This window comes from Aquarana catesbeiana, linkage group LG01, assembly GCF_042186555.1.
Source record: "Aquarana catesbeiana isolate 2022-GZ linkage group LG01, ASM4218655v1, whole genome shotgun sequence".
Classification (NCBI taxonomy): Eukaryota; Metazoa; Chordata; class Amphibia; order Anura; family Ranidae; genus Aquarana; species Aquarana catesbeiana.
The window spans coordinates 241,157,540-241,172,030 of NC_133324.1; the positions used below are offsets into that span (position 1 = coordinate 241,157,540).

The 14,491-nt window shown below is 43.1% G+C and overlaps 1 protein-coding gene across 8 annotated transcripts in view; it reads right to left on the reverse strand.

Moving 5' to 3' along the window:
• Positions 1 to 14,491, reverse strand: part of CAMKK2 (calcium/calmodulin dependent protein kinase kinase 2) — a 215,025-nt gene that overhangs the window by 25,829 nt on the left and 174,705 nt on the right. For all 8 annotated transcript variants that reach the window (XM_073626573.1, XM_073626555.1, XM_073626539.1 and 5 more), the window contains exons 11-13: positions 12,454 to 12,507; positions 6,453 to 6,526; positions 4,418 to 4,505 (exon numbers count right to left, since the gene is read on the reverse strand). In XM_073626573.1, coding sequence (XP_073482674.1) covers positions 4,418 to 4,505; positions 6,453 to 6,526; positions 12,454 to 12,507 — 216 coding nt within the window. The remainder of the gene's footprint in view (positions 1 to 4,417; positions 4,506 to 6,452; positions 6,527 to 12,453; positions 12,508 to 14,491) is intronic.

The window sequence follows — 14,491 nt, forward strand, 5'->3', positions numbered from 1 at the left end:
TCTGATGAGGTTGAAAGATAGGTACGTGTAAATACATGTCCTTGATATCGATGGAGGCTAGAAAGTCTCCCATCTGGAGCGAGACTACTACCAAGCGGACTGATTCCGTTGGAAAGGACTGGATTAATAGATACTGGTTCAGGGATCTTAGATCCAAAATGGGCCTTATGTCCCCATTTAGTTTTAGAACCGTGAACAGGTTTGAATAAAACCCAGCGCCCCTTTTGGATACAGGGACCTGTATAATCACTCCCTGATGAAGTAAATGATCTAGTGTCTGAGACAATAAGTCTCTTTTTGGAGGATCCGAAGGGATGCACAATTCCAGCTTGTAACCTCGGGATACTGTCGAGGTGACCCACTCCTCCTGAACTGCTGTTCTCCAAATGTCCGCAAAGTGAAGCAGCCTTGCCCCCCACTCAATAGAGTGTGGGCGTCCCCTCAAAAGGAAGGCTTGGTGCCTGGTTTAGAAGAGTTTTGGACCCAGGGATTCTTTTGGCCCTGGCCCTGTGGTTTGCCCCTGTTGACGGCGTAACTGCCTTGGGGCTGAGACACCTGAGGAAACGGGTCCCTGAGGTTTTAAACAAGGGATGCCTGGTCCTTCTCTTAACAGGAAGTAGAGAGCTCTTCCCTCTGGAAATCTTTTGGATATACTTGTCCAAATCATTACCAAACAAGCGTTCCTCATTGAAGGGGAACCCTGCCAACAACTTCGGGAAGCATGGCTGACCAGGTCTTAAGCCACAAAAGTCTGCGCATGTGTACAGACAGGAGAGCCAAACGAGAGACTTGCTGTATCGAACTCTTCAAGGCATCTACAGCAAAACACAGCGCTCAAGGTATTTCTGAGATATTATTAGCAGTATCATCCTAGTGGTTAGACCTGCCTGGCCATATGACTTGATCCTTTAAGGACTTGCATGCTCCAATTGCTGCTACAGCTGGCTGAATAGCTGAACCAGCCAAGGAAAAGTAAGCCCTTAAAGTGGATGTAAACCCGATTTTTATTTTTTTTTTTTATGTCATAATGTAGAGTACAAGATTTCCTATCATTTGAGCCCAGTCTTGCCACACAGAGTTAATCCAGCTCTGAACAATTCCCTTTTATTGTTCAGTGAGATAAATCTTTGTCAAATCATCCCCCTTGCTGTGAGTGACAGGTGATTTACATATCTCGTGCACTAGCCTAAGACATGCATTATTTTTTAATTTCCACCCCCACTCCTTTCTTCAGCATCTCTGCAAGGATTGTCTGTTCCACACCTTAGCATGATTTTGGCATGCTGAAGTCATGTGGTTACTTTCCTGTCTTTTCACTGGATGTTAGAGATCATAGCAGAAGCTCAGTGTAAGAAATACACAGGAGAAAATGCATATTGACAAGGGGAGTGTAGAGGTGTGTGGGGAGTCTACTGACATCACGACTCCACCCACCGAGCTCCAGACAACAGACCCACTCACAGAATCTGCAGTTTTTTGGCTCTCATAACAGACAGAGGGGAGACATTTGACAGGTAAAGATACATGCAGGAGGCATGTATATCCTTATAGATAACCCCTATGGCAGTAGTTTAGAAAGGATGACATTGGGTTTACATCCACTTTAATAGTGACTCCAGTTTCTTGTCAACAGGGTCCTTGCGTTATCCACCTGACAAGTTCAAGTGGAGTTCCACCCATATTTTTCACTCCTCACCATGCAGCACTAATGTGCATCCTTAAAATGAATGGGCAATTTATTATTTTTTTTTCTGTTCACTTACTTGATGCCTATATCTTATTTCACTTCCTCCTCTAGGGGGTCGCGGCCGCAGACGTCATTTCCGGTTTCGCACTGGTTCCTGGGAAATCTTGGTCACCTTGGCATGGCATCTATGTAAATTCTTGGCCAGCTTGGCATCACACGGCTCCAGTAACATTTAACATTGGCGTCTATGGAAAATCTTGGTCAGCTTGGCATGATTGTTCCATGCCAAGCTGACCACAATTGCACCGCACTGCACATGTGCGAGATCAGCAGGTGCATGCTGGGTAGCCAGCATGCACAGAATCCAGGAAGGAGGACACTGTGGCTTCAGATGCCCACATTGGAGATGGCCATGCTGTGCAGAAACTTCACAAAGTAAGAAAAAAATGCTGCACAGATAGAAAACTGGGCATAGTTTACAGCATACCTTTGTTACATTGCCCGAGGCATGAGTATTCTAGGGGTTTTTATCTTAAAAGTCATATTTCGGCCAGAACTCCGCATGAAGTTCTTGTTTCAGGAAGAGACTGCAGCATCTGGGGCTGACATGCTCCATTTCTTAACAAACCATGGATATAAAAGAGAAAACATCTTAGGAGGAACAAAAATCCTGTCAGGATGTTCCCAATCAGCATACACCACTTGCTCTAACAGTGGGTGCAAGGGGAAAGCCTGCACAGCCTGAGGAGGCCTCAGGGACCCCAAAGAGGACCAGGGGGGCTCATAAACCTCTGCAGGAGGTAACTTAAAGGCAGAACGAACCATCTCAGTAAGAGTCTGGATCAAAAGCCTCTGCAACTGAGAGGCTGATACCAACTGGACATCTTCTGGCCACAGAATCCTTAGCAATTAGGCTTACCCTTCATCAACCCATTCCTGCTCCAAGTTAGGAGGATCAGGGGAGGGGGATCTGTCACACTTCCTGCCACCCTGCGAGATGAAGGCAATCATGCCAGCAATCCTGTCCTCTAACCCAGCTAGAGCTGAGGACAGATCATCCCTGGTGACAAAGGCTGAAGCAGCAGCATTGGCAGTAGGCACACTACCAGACAGGTGCAGCTGCTCAGATTTGCCTGGAAGCCTCTGGTCTCTCAGGGAATGCAACTAGGGTTGCACCGATACCACTTTTTTAAGACAGAGTACAAGTACCGATACTTTTTTTTTTAATGTCATGTGACAGTGGCACTAATATGTAGCACTGATGAGGTGTGGACTGTCAGTAGTTTTTTATTTTTTTTACAATTTTATTATCTTTTATTATCTATCTATATATACAAACACTGCTTTCTACTTTTTTTGTGGGGGGGGGGGGGAGTGGAGAGTTTTGGGGTTTTTTTGCATTTTTTAAATTATTTTTACAATTTTACTTTATTTATTTATTTATTTATTTATTAAAATATTTCCATTTTTTAATTTTTATTCAACCCTGTTGGGGGGTAGGGGGGCTTTGGTGAGATTCTAGACAGACCCCTGACATCTCCCCTTTGAGACATGGAAAGGGACAGAGGATAGAGATTCCCCAGTCCCTTTCTCAGCAGCCTCAGCGTCACTGAACATGAATGGACAGGAGACAGCGGCTCCTCTCTCCATTCATAAACAAAAGCATCATAAACGCAGTTTACGATGCTCAGTGACAGTTATGAATGGACAGAGTCAGTGATCAATTACATATTTACAGGCTCCTTCCTCTGCTATCCAACCTGAAAGATCTGGAACCGGGGGGGGGGGGGGGGGGGGGGGGGGAGGGGGGGGGCGGAGGAGCACACAGAGGAGGACCGAAGCACGGGGGAGGGGGGGGGGGGGGGACCAGAGGAGCCCCCGGAGAAGCACAGAGGAGGACACAGAGGGGAGCCAGAGGAGGATACAGGAGACACTCAGGAACGATCAGTACGGTGGTGGGGGAATTTATAATTACTATAAAGCCCTGTGTGGCCTTCAATAAAGCAGCTAAAAGCCATGGAGGGCAGAGAAGGAAAAGCTGCTATCAGCTGCTTTACTGAAAGTCACACAGGGAGATCAGTGATTATAACTTCCCCTGCTGCTGCACTGATCATCCCTGAGTGTCCAGGTATTGGACTAGGCATTGGGAGCATTTGCACAAGTACAAGTACTCCTGCAAATACTCGGTATCGGCACTGATACTAGTATCGGTATCGGTGCAACACTAGGGATTCGACTAGGCTCCTCAGGAGCTGCTGACGAAGCAGATGTGCCCTTCCCTGTAGTATTAGCCCCACTCCTTTTTTTAAAGACATTGCAAGCCACAAAAAGAGAGTACCTGGGTTTAGTATTTACACCACCCCAGAAGGGAGACCCCTTAATAGGGCTCACCTAGCCTCTATGCAAAAATCCTGCTAAGACTCACGTGACTCAGATAAGGAGGAATGGACCGCTGAAAGTGAATAGTACAGAGCCTGCTCTGTGCCCCACAGCTGTCCTCTGGAAGCGCCGAATGTCAGCCACCTTCTGTTTAAATAAGACGGCTGTGCACTGAATGCTCTGCGCATGCGCGCATGTTCAACTCCCTGTTGTCTGCCTCTGTTTGTCTGCCTAAGTACGAGTTGTATGGAAGTCAGATGTTTGTAACTTGGGGACTGCCTGCACATGCGATTAGGGACATGTTGGAGCACCTCTATATGAATAAATCATGGAGAAGAACGTTGAGCTCACCTTTATATCAGGTACAGTAAGCCTAGATTCTGGGTTTTTATCCAGCATCTTAAGAATTAGATCCCTTAGGTCCTCTGAGATTTCTGGCCTGTGAAAATAAAATAAAAAAAAAAAAAAAAACTGCTAAAAGCTGTTGTTGAGTTTTTAAATTACTGTACAGTAACCCTAGCATGTAACATGGGCATTGGGGATGCTTTGTAAATGCTAGTAAATAACATTTAGGGGAATCCAGAAAGGCCCCAATGACAGTTTTCAGTTCTGTTTGAACTACCTGTGTTTAATTCAGACTAGCATTTGCACCAGTGTTGGTAACGTGCAGAAAATTCAGGTAGTTCTTACAACCACCACTTTAGGAATCTAACAGTGCACAGCAGTGGGCAGATTTGAAAGCCACTATTGGACTGAGTAGCAACTATGGATCTGCCCATTCCCATGCACTGTCAAAAAGTGGAACAGACCTGATGGGGAATTAGTCTCTCAGTTCCCCATTAGGCTCTTCCCACCCTTTGTATAATGCCTGGTACACACGTTGTTTTTTATCATTCAACCCAGCAGGCTGATCGAAAAAAAACTGGAGGAGGTTACTGCACTACATGTGATGATAGTACAGCGATCTCCCCGCTATGCTACTGTACTGTGACATGGGGACCGCCCCCCCGGCAGAACACACCGGTCAGCGCTCACAGGCACTGGCTGCAGGCACTGATCGGCTGTCGATCAGTGTTAATTTTGTCGACAAAATTATTTTTGTCCTTGAAATTAACACTATTTTATTCAATTAAATACGACTAAAACAATTCAGATGACTAAAATACAACCAAAACTAAAATGGTATTTTAGTCAAAAGACTGACTAAAACTAAATCGAAATTTGACATCAAAATTAACACTGGTTATACTGTATATCACAACAGCTCAATCTGTGTCTGTAGTGCATGTTCAAACTTTAATACCATAAATAATAACATGTTATTAGATTTTTACTCCAGGAGTATATAAGAGTTTGGCAATTCTAGAGAAATGCTTAAATAATGCATTACAATTGAACTATACCAATTTGATTTTAGTCTACTAAAATTTTAGTCGACTAAAATGTACTGGAGATTTTAGTCAACTAAAATACGGCTAAAACGAAAACAATTCAAATGATTAAAATACGACTAAAACTAAAATGGAATTTTAGTCAAAAGACTATGACTAAATCTAAATTGAAATTTGATGTAAAAATGAACACTGCTGCCGATTAACATGGCTGCTGGTTTTCCAGCATGCTCGCTCGACAGAACCCAGTTGCAAGACCGGCTTCTGTTGGACGAGGAGCTGTATACACGGGCTGAAAGTTGGCCGATAACTGCCAAACTGTTTTCGGTCACTGAGTACCGAGCTTAGAACTCTTCGGCTGAACGCTTATCAGTGTGACAGGCACAGTAGCCGGGGGGTGGGGGGGTTGGGGGAGTGAGTGCACTGGAGAAGGAGTGTGGATATTTATTCCGCAGTGCAGACACAGACAAATTCATATACCAGGTACATGAATTGTTTGAGCATGAAACCGCCGCTCACTATGGCCGGTCCTAGTATGGCTGTATGTTATATGAATATATGTGAAAGCCTCAGTCAATGCCGCTCCTCTATCATTAAGCCTCGGTGGGTGGGGCGAAACATGTCAGGGGCGAGGCCCGAGGAGCGACATTGACTAAGGCTTTAACATATTGTTATCCATACTAGGACTGCCCATGGGGAGCGGCCGATTCATGCTCAAATGTTCTTTGCTCACTGGATGAGTTTTCTTACGCTTGCATCCCTGCTATCCTGAGTGCCAATGGGGCCCTACACCTCAGCCTGGAGCCGCACCACTCAGTACTAATAGCCTTAATATAGATACAAGAATTTGCTGTCTACCATACCCTTTATGAATACCCCCGATTGTAACTGCGATGTGCACAATAACCAATCAAAGCAGTTTCTACTTGAATTACTAGTATTTTCCTTACGGTTAAATGACTACCACACTACAAACAGGGGACAGTGTGACTTACTGGTCTGGAATTTCCAGTGGCTGATTCTTTATCTTGCTGTGGAGGGATAAAATCCTTTCATCCATAAATGGACACTGAAAACATCAAGACGTCAGTAAACATATTATGCAGCACCAAAGTGATTTACAAATAGATGCAAATACATTTATAAATATTTTAGGCTTGGAATGTGTGTTTTTATACTCCAGTTTATATACAGTACAAGTTACTTAAAGGGAAAGTACAGAATTGTTTTCTGTTAGTGCAGTTAGAGTTAATATTACATTGTTTACATTATAGAAAATGTTATGTGAATTTCATATTTTTACAAGCTTGCTCTTCCATATGTTTGTTATATACAGAGATTTGTAGTGTGGTCAGCTCTCAATGGCTGGAGAAATATCAGCCACACAGGGAGTGCAGTGTTCCCAGTGAGTCAGGCTTGCAATGAGAGGAAAAGTAAAACACAAATATAGTGCAGTATTATAAAAATGTAAGCAAAGCTCCAATGAACACATATAGTTGTCCGTGTACAAATATATTAATAAATTAGAAACAATGCTCTTAAAGCGGTTGTATACCACTGGACTTTTTTTTTTCCCTGCAAGGTAAAGTCATAATGTGTTAGTATGCATCGCATACTAGCACATTATGTGAAACTTACCTTAAAACGAAGCTGTTCCAGTGCCACGATGTCAGTGCTGTAGCTGCTTCCATCTTCACCCGTCTTGCTTCCGGGTTCACAGGCTCCAGTCCTGTGACTGGCTGGAGCCGTGACAACGTCATTCCCGCCGTTCATGGCACAGGGCTCGGAAGCAATGGCATGGGTGGCCGTTCTTTCAGAGTGCATGCACCAGTAATGTCACTGGCTACATGTAATGTAAATATCTTTTACACAGTGTACGTTTAGGAGATATTTACACCTATAGGTACCCTATATACTCGATTATAAGCCCCCCATGGCTTATAATTGAGTCCTCCTCTGTGGCCTAATCCCCCGGTGCTGTGATACATTCAGTCTAATCGCATGCCATGCCTCTGCCTCAGGCCTCTTTCTCCTGGCACTGTGCCCATCTGCAGTCTTATCCCCCGGCGCTGTGATACATTCAGTCTAATCGGCGGCCATGCAGTGTAACCAAGCGCCGCCTCCCCCTCCTCTTCTGTGTCCGTGATAAGCTGAACACTGACTCACTGCTGGTAAACCGAGTCAGTGTTCCATCACCGAGGACGACGAGGAGGCGTCGCTTGGTTACACTGCATGGCCACCGATTCGACTGAATGTATCACAGCGCCGGGGATAAGACTGCAGATGGGCACAGCGCCAGGAGCTAATGCCAGCACAACGCCGATCAAGGTACTTGAGACAGAGGCATGAGGCTGAGAAAGAGGCATGAGGCTGAGAAAGAGGCATGAGGATGAGAAAGAGGCATGAGGATGAGGATGAGGATGAGGCATGAATGAGGATGAGGCATGAGGCTGAGACAGAGGCATGAGGCTGAGACAGAGGCATAGGCATGCAGATGGACACAGTAAAGCTGCAGATGGGCATTGTTGACCCTCTTTTCCACTTACAGTAGCTGCTGCATTCTCACCCTCGGCTTATACTCGAGTCAATAAATTTTCCCATTTTTTTTGTGGTAAAAGTAGGTGCCTCGGCTTATATTCGGGTCGGCTTATACTCGAGTATATACGGTAAGCCTTATTATAGGCTTACTTATAGATAAAAGGCAGTAAAGGAAGTTTACTTCCAACATTACCACATGTTAAGAGATTGTTTACAGCAAGCTGATCTCTGGAAAATACACATTACATTCCCATTATATATTGGTCAAAACAAACCTGTCTAAAATTAAATAGCGTAGTTTATATTCCGTTTAATTTGGCTGTGTATCTATCTAGTTTGATTTACCATTGATGAGAGACGGCCATAAAAAAAAAAAAAAAAAAAAAAAAAAAAAATCACACTGCTAAAAGAACTTACACCGGAAATTTCCACAGGTTTGCAAAAACGCTGCAGGTAACCCACTGACAAAGGTCAGGGGGGAAAACTGTCATTCAAAATAGATTTAACCAGATGATCTCTACGTCTTGATGTCAGGGGTGCCTATCCACTACATAAACAAGCATTTATGTCTAAAATGATAACGTGCTTATGGAAAGATCTTTGGTAGTTGGGTGTTCTGGCTGTCATCTAATGGTGTTAAAGCAGAACTTAACCCATCGACTTAACAGTTGCAAAAAAACAGTTACATTCCTGGCATACTGGGAATGCTGTAACATTTTCTTGTGCTGTCAATCAAAATGTCATGCCATCGAATGACTGGTGTCATAACTGATCACATGTGCAGCTCCATGGCAGTTGCAGATCAAACAGCGGCTAAGATGGCAGCTTGGCTGAAAAGGAGATGGGTTTAAGTTCCGCTTTAAGCTTTAGCATCCAACAGAAAGCTAAAAGACAGTTCACTCACCCACCAGCCTATGCTTCATGGCTTTCTGCCCAATCATTTAAAATGGCTTTTTTCGCACATATAGGCATTGTCCAATAGAACAAAAAAAAAAAAAAAATTTAGCCAGTTCTTTCCCTAGAACCTTGCACACAACAGGCAATTCTACAAGGCTTAAAAAAAAAGTAAAATCTTAATTTGGTATGGTGGCCAGTGAACTCTTCTGACACTTTACTCTGACTAGACTCCAAAGCCAAAAAGGACAGTACTTTTTAGATTTCTGACAGCACTGCAAACTATTTCTGGAAACGGTTTTTATTAATTCCTGCATGTACAACATATTAACAATAAACCATTAAAAAAAAATAAATAAATAAAAAAAAAAAAAAAAAACACAATCTCTCAAAACAAAAGAGAAACATTTCCTAATACTATTTTCCCTACAAAACTTATATCATCAGAAGAAAACTTGAAGGGGTCATACGAGTTAGGCCTCTTTCACACGAGGGATCCGTATGTCCGTTTTTCATCCTTCCATTTTCGGATAAAAAACGGACATACATGTATCCCTATGGAGCGTCGGATGTCAGCGGTGACATGTCCGCTGACATCCGACCCGCTCCGTTCCGAAAAGTGTAACGGAGGAAAAACCTACTTTTCCATCCGTTTTCGGATCGGATCGGGTGACGACGGACACTACGGTCCGTCATCATCCGATCCCCCATAGGGGAGAGCGGCGCTCTGACAGGTCCGTAGCTGCACAGTGTGCAGCGATGGACCTGTCATCTTTCTGCTCAGCGGGGATCGGCGGAGCGATCCCCGCTGAGCAAGCGGGTGTTCACGGGGCGGATCATCACTGATCCGCCCCGTGTGAAAGAGCCCTTACCATAAAACAAGCAGTATCAAAGGCACTCTACTTCAAATTAGGAATGGTGGAGGCAGAAGCAAGCCATGGGCCCCAAATCTGTGGATGATCTCTATTATCTAAAATAGGTTTAAATTGGGGCAAAACTAGCTCAGTCTGTTTCTTCGAGGGTCGGAAACTTTACACAAATTGGACTTTAGACCCTCTCCACTTTGTTTAAAAGGTTGTGGCAAACAGCCAGATTCTTTTCATTTCTTTTTTAACTGCGTACATATCTGCAGGTACTGGTCAGAAGATACAGACTTGCTTGAGATATCCCTAGGCCTTCATAATGTCTTCTAGGCATGCTGGAACATAGAAAACACCTTCTAAGAATTCTCTTCTTTCATGCTAAGGCTATTCTGGAAGAGACTCTCCTGACACATGTCCACGTATGTTGGTGGCTCAAATTTTTTTTTTTTTGGGGGGGGGTTACGTGTTTGGGTAGAATTTAAATTTTTTACACTTTTTTTTCCCCTCACTCAATTTTAGTGTTATCACATCGGGGTTCAATATCTCCCAATGTGATATCAGACTATAATGTTCCCTTTAATGAAGTCTCTCCTGCCCTCCACTTAAGCTAATGGAACACAGACTGTGCTCCATTAGCTTCTTTCCTAGACACACCTGTTGTTGAAAGTGACAGCAGAAACCCGAAGTGACATCAGTTTTGGGTTCTTACTAGCTAGCAGATATTAGAGAACAGCTGTACAGCCACCTGATTCCTTCTATCTAAAAGTTGACCGGTAATCAGATGTATAAGGCATTTGTATGTAAAACCCCTTGCTGCTGCCAATGTTCAGCACTGACCTGTGACCTGAAGAAACAGAGTAGCTACCAAATTAACCACTTTAAGACCAGCCTCGTTTTGGATTTTAGGTGTTTACATGTTTAAAACAGGTTTTTCTGCTAGAAAATTACTTAGAACCCCCAAACATTATATATGGTTTTTCTTCTAACACCCTAGAGAATACAATGGCGGTCATTGCAATACTTTTTTTTGCACCGTATTTGCGCAGCGGTCTTATAAGCGCACTTTTTTTGGAAAAAAATCACTTTTTTGAATAAAAAAATAAAACAACAGTAAAGTTATCCCAATTTTTTTTTATATTGTGAAATATAATGTTACGCCGAGTAAATTGATACCCAACATGTCATGCTTGAAAATTGCGCCCGCTTGTGGAATGGCGTCAAACTTTTACCCTCAAAAATCTCCATAGGCGACGTTTAAAAAATTCTACAGGTTGCATATTTTGCGCTACAGAGGAGGTCTAGGGCTAGAATTATTGCTCTCGCTCTACCGGTCACGGCGATACCTCACATGTGTGGTTTGACCACCGTTTTCATATGCGGGCGCTACTCGCGTATGCGTTCGCTTCTGCGCGCGAGCTCGTCGGGACAGGGGGGTTTTAAAAATTTTTTTTTTTATTTTTATTATTTATTTTACAATATTTTATTTATTTTTACACTTTAAAAAAAAAAAAAAAATTGTGTCACTTTTATTTCTATTACAAGGAATGTAAACATCCCTTGTAATAGAAAAAAGCATGGCAGAACCTCTTAAATATGAGATCTGGGGTCAAAAAGACCTCAGATCTCATATTTACACTAAAATGCAATAAAAAAAAAAAAAAGTCATTTAGAAAAATGACATTTGAAAAAATATGCCTTTAAGAGGCGTGGACGAAAGTGACGTTTTGACGTCGCTTCCGCCCAGCAGTGTCATGGAGACGAGTGAGCGCCATCTTGGCCTCATTCGTCTCTATACACAGCACGGCAGAGGACGCGATCGCCTCCGCCGCTACCGACGGCTCCGGTAAGCGGCGGAGGGCACCGGATCGCGGCGGGAGGGGGGGGGGGGCCCTCTCCCGCCACCGATAAAAGTGATCTCGCGGCGAATCCGCCGCAGGGACCACTTTTATCTGAAAGCCGGCCGCCGCACGAAAACGGGGATACCGGGGTTATGGCAGCTAGCTGCTGCCATAACAACGATATCCCTGTTCAAACTTAGGACGTACATAGTCGTGCGGCGGTCGGGAAGTGGTTAATAGTGTTTCTCTATGTCTTGCATCTGTTTATAAACACTGTGTCAGAAGGTCCGATTTTTTTTAACAGCGACAGCCAGGAATTACTGGAAAATGCATGAAGGGGGGAGAGGATAGAGTGTAATACATACAACCTGTGTACTTCAATTACGTTTTCTGGGGGATGTGTAACACGCAAGTGATTAAAGTCTATTTCCAGTGTATTTAATTATGCAAGTTGACACAAGCTGAAAAATAGCAAAATGAATACCTATGGCATGTTTGACCTTACACTCTATGTGAGATCAGTCATTAACCTGCAAGATAGTGTTCTAAAAATAAACCAGAGAAAATGTAATCATACAGCATCTGAATAAGGCCCCTTTCACACAGCCATTCTGATCAGGTCCACCTGTCAGTTTTTCAGGCAGACCTGATTAGAAGGTCCATTCATTCCTATGGTCAGACAGGTGTAAATGGACTTGTGTCCGTTTACTCTCAACTGTCCAAAGAGCAGAGCGGATGTGTCATCCACCCACTCTGCCCCGATCAGTAGGGGATCTGTGAGCTGATCCCCTGCAGATCGTAATAGAATCTGCCCCATGTGAAAGAGGCCTAAGACATATACAGTGATTTATAAAAATACATACCTGGCCAAATACAAAACAGTGCAAGGTGACTCCCATTGCCCAAACATCCAGAGCCTGCAAATAATGCAAAAAAATAAAAATAAATAAAGTTTTTTTTAAAGAGTTAATGTGCTAACAATGTACACCTGCCATGCACAGCAAACTATCACAAGATTCTGTATCCATGGCAACTTTCCCACACCTCCTACTCAGAGCATACATGTGAATTATCTGCAGATATTAATCAAAGAAAGAGCAGTGCAAGGTCACTATAAGATATAAAGCATGTGGCTTTGTAAAGCATACATGCCTTCGTTTTATTGATTATATGGGCATTTTAATGGTTTGGAGGCGTTTCCATTCACTACTGATTTTACTGCAGGGTCAACTGTACCTGAAGATATTTGCGGTATTTTTTTATAAAGAGTCAAGCTCACCATCATCATTGCACAAATTATCACTCCTTAAATTACCATTAGATTCTGCCTGTGATATTTTTTTTATGAGGTTTCTGTTAAGAGAAGAGTATGGATCCATTTTGGTGGTGATAAATACAGATTTAGAAGAAATAAAGACTTTCAATAGTTTTAAAACTATACCAAAAAATAATAAATTTTAAATCTATGCTATATTTATGTGAGTAAAACTGGATTTTTGTCTTCTGTACAATCCTTTCATTAAGGGCCACAGGAAATCTCAAACCTCCAGGTTATTTTGGCCAGCCCAGTCCAGGATAACCCCTCCTACCACCAGCACACCTTAGGTTTGTAGCAAAGCATTATTGACAGCATAATCATAAACACAGAGGGCTGGGATCTAAGCCCCTCAATGGACATGAAAAGGATTTTATGTTGCATGCAAAAATCATATTTTCTTTCTTGCCTTTTGAGGGACACAGGAAGTCTTAAAGGATAAGTTTACCTTTTGAAAAAAAAAAAAATGATAAATGCATATTTTATTGCAGGTAAAAAAAAAAGTGAATTAATACTCTTTTTCTAAGGAGCCTGCAGAGCATTGCACCCATGATCAGTAGATCACAGGTGCAATGTCAGGCTCCTGCAGACTCTCAGTATAGCTGTCTGCCCCTACCTCTGATACAGGCAACAGTTGTTTGAGAGCAGGAAGATCAATAAACTATGAGAGCGCTCACTAGTCCCCTCGCAGTTTACAGTGAGGGAAAAAAGTATTTGATCCCCTGCTGATTTTGTACGTTTGCCCACTGACAAATTAATGATCGGTCTATAATTTTAATGGTAGGTTTATTTTACCAGTGAGAGACAGAACAAAAATATCCAGAAAACCGCATTTCAAAAAAGTTATAAATTGATTTGCATTTTAACGAGTGAAATAAGTATTTGATCCCCATCAGTCAGCAAGATTTCTGTCTCCTAGGTGTTTTCTATACAGGTAACGAGCTAAGACTGGGAGCGCTCCCTTAGCCCCAGTTCACACTAGAACGACTTGTCAGGCGACCTAGTCGCCTGACAAGAAGCGTCCCGTTCTGTGCAATGGAACCGTCCTAATCGGAGCGACGCAAGTCGCTCCGACTTAGAAAAAGGTTCCTGTACGACTTTGGGGGCGACTTGCATTGACTTCTATACATAAGTCGTCTTGCAAGTCGCCGCTGAGTTGTGTCCTGGGTTGCCTGAGGCAGTCACGCTGTAAGTCGTGCTGCCTCAGTGTGAACCGACCCTTAAAGGGAGCGCTCCTAATCTCAGCTCGTTACCTGTACTGTATTAAGAACTATAAGCCATCAGCCGCAATGGTCGATGGTACTTGGAGATTTGGGGGGGATGCTGAACATGTTACACCTTAAATACTGGTATAACACATAAAAAATGTTCAGAAAGGTAAACTTAGCCTTTAAACCTTCAGGATGTCCAAAAGCAATCCTACTGAGGGATGGGCAACACAACAAAACATTCATTCACAGGCCCAATGTAAACAGGAACTGTCTGAAAGGAAGCTGGCATGAGATGAGGCTGAAACATCCGCCTGTTAGAAATTACAGAACATGTGAACAAAAGACCAGGCACTAGTCTTAGGGTTCACATTAACA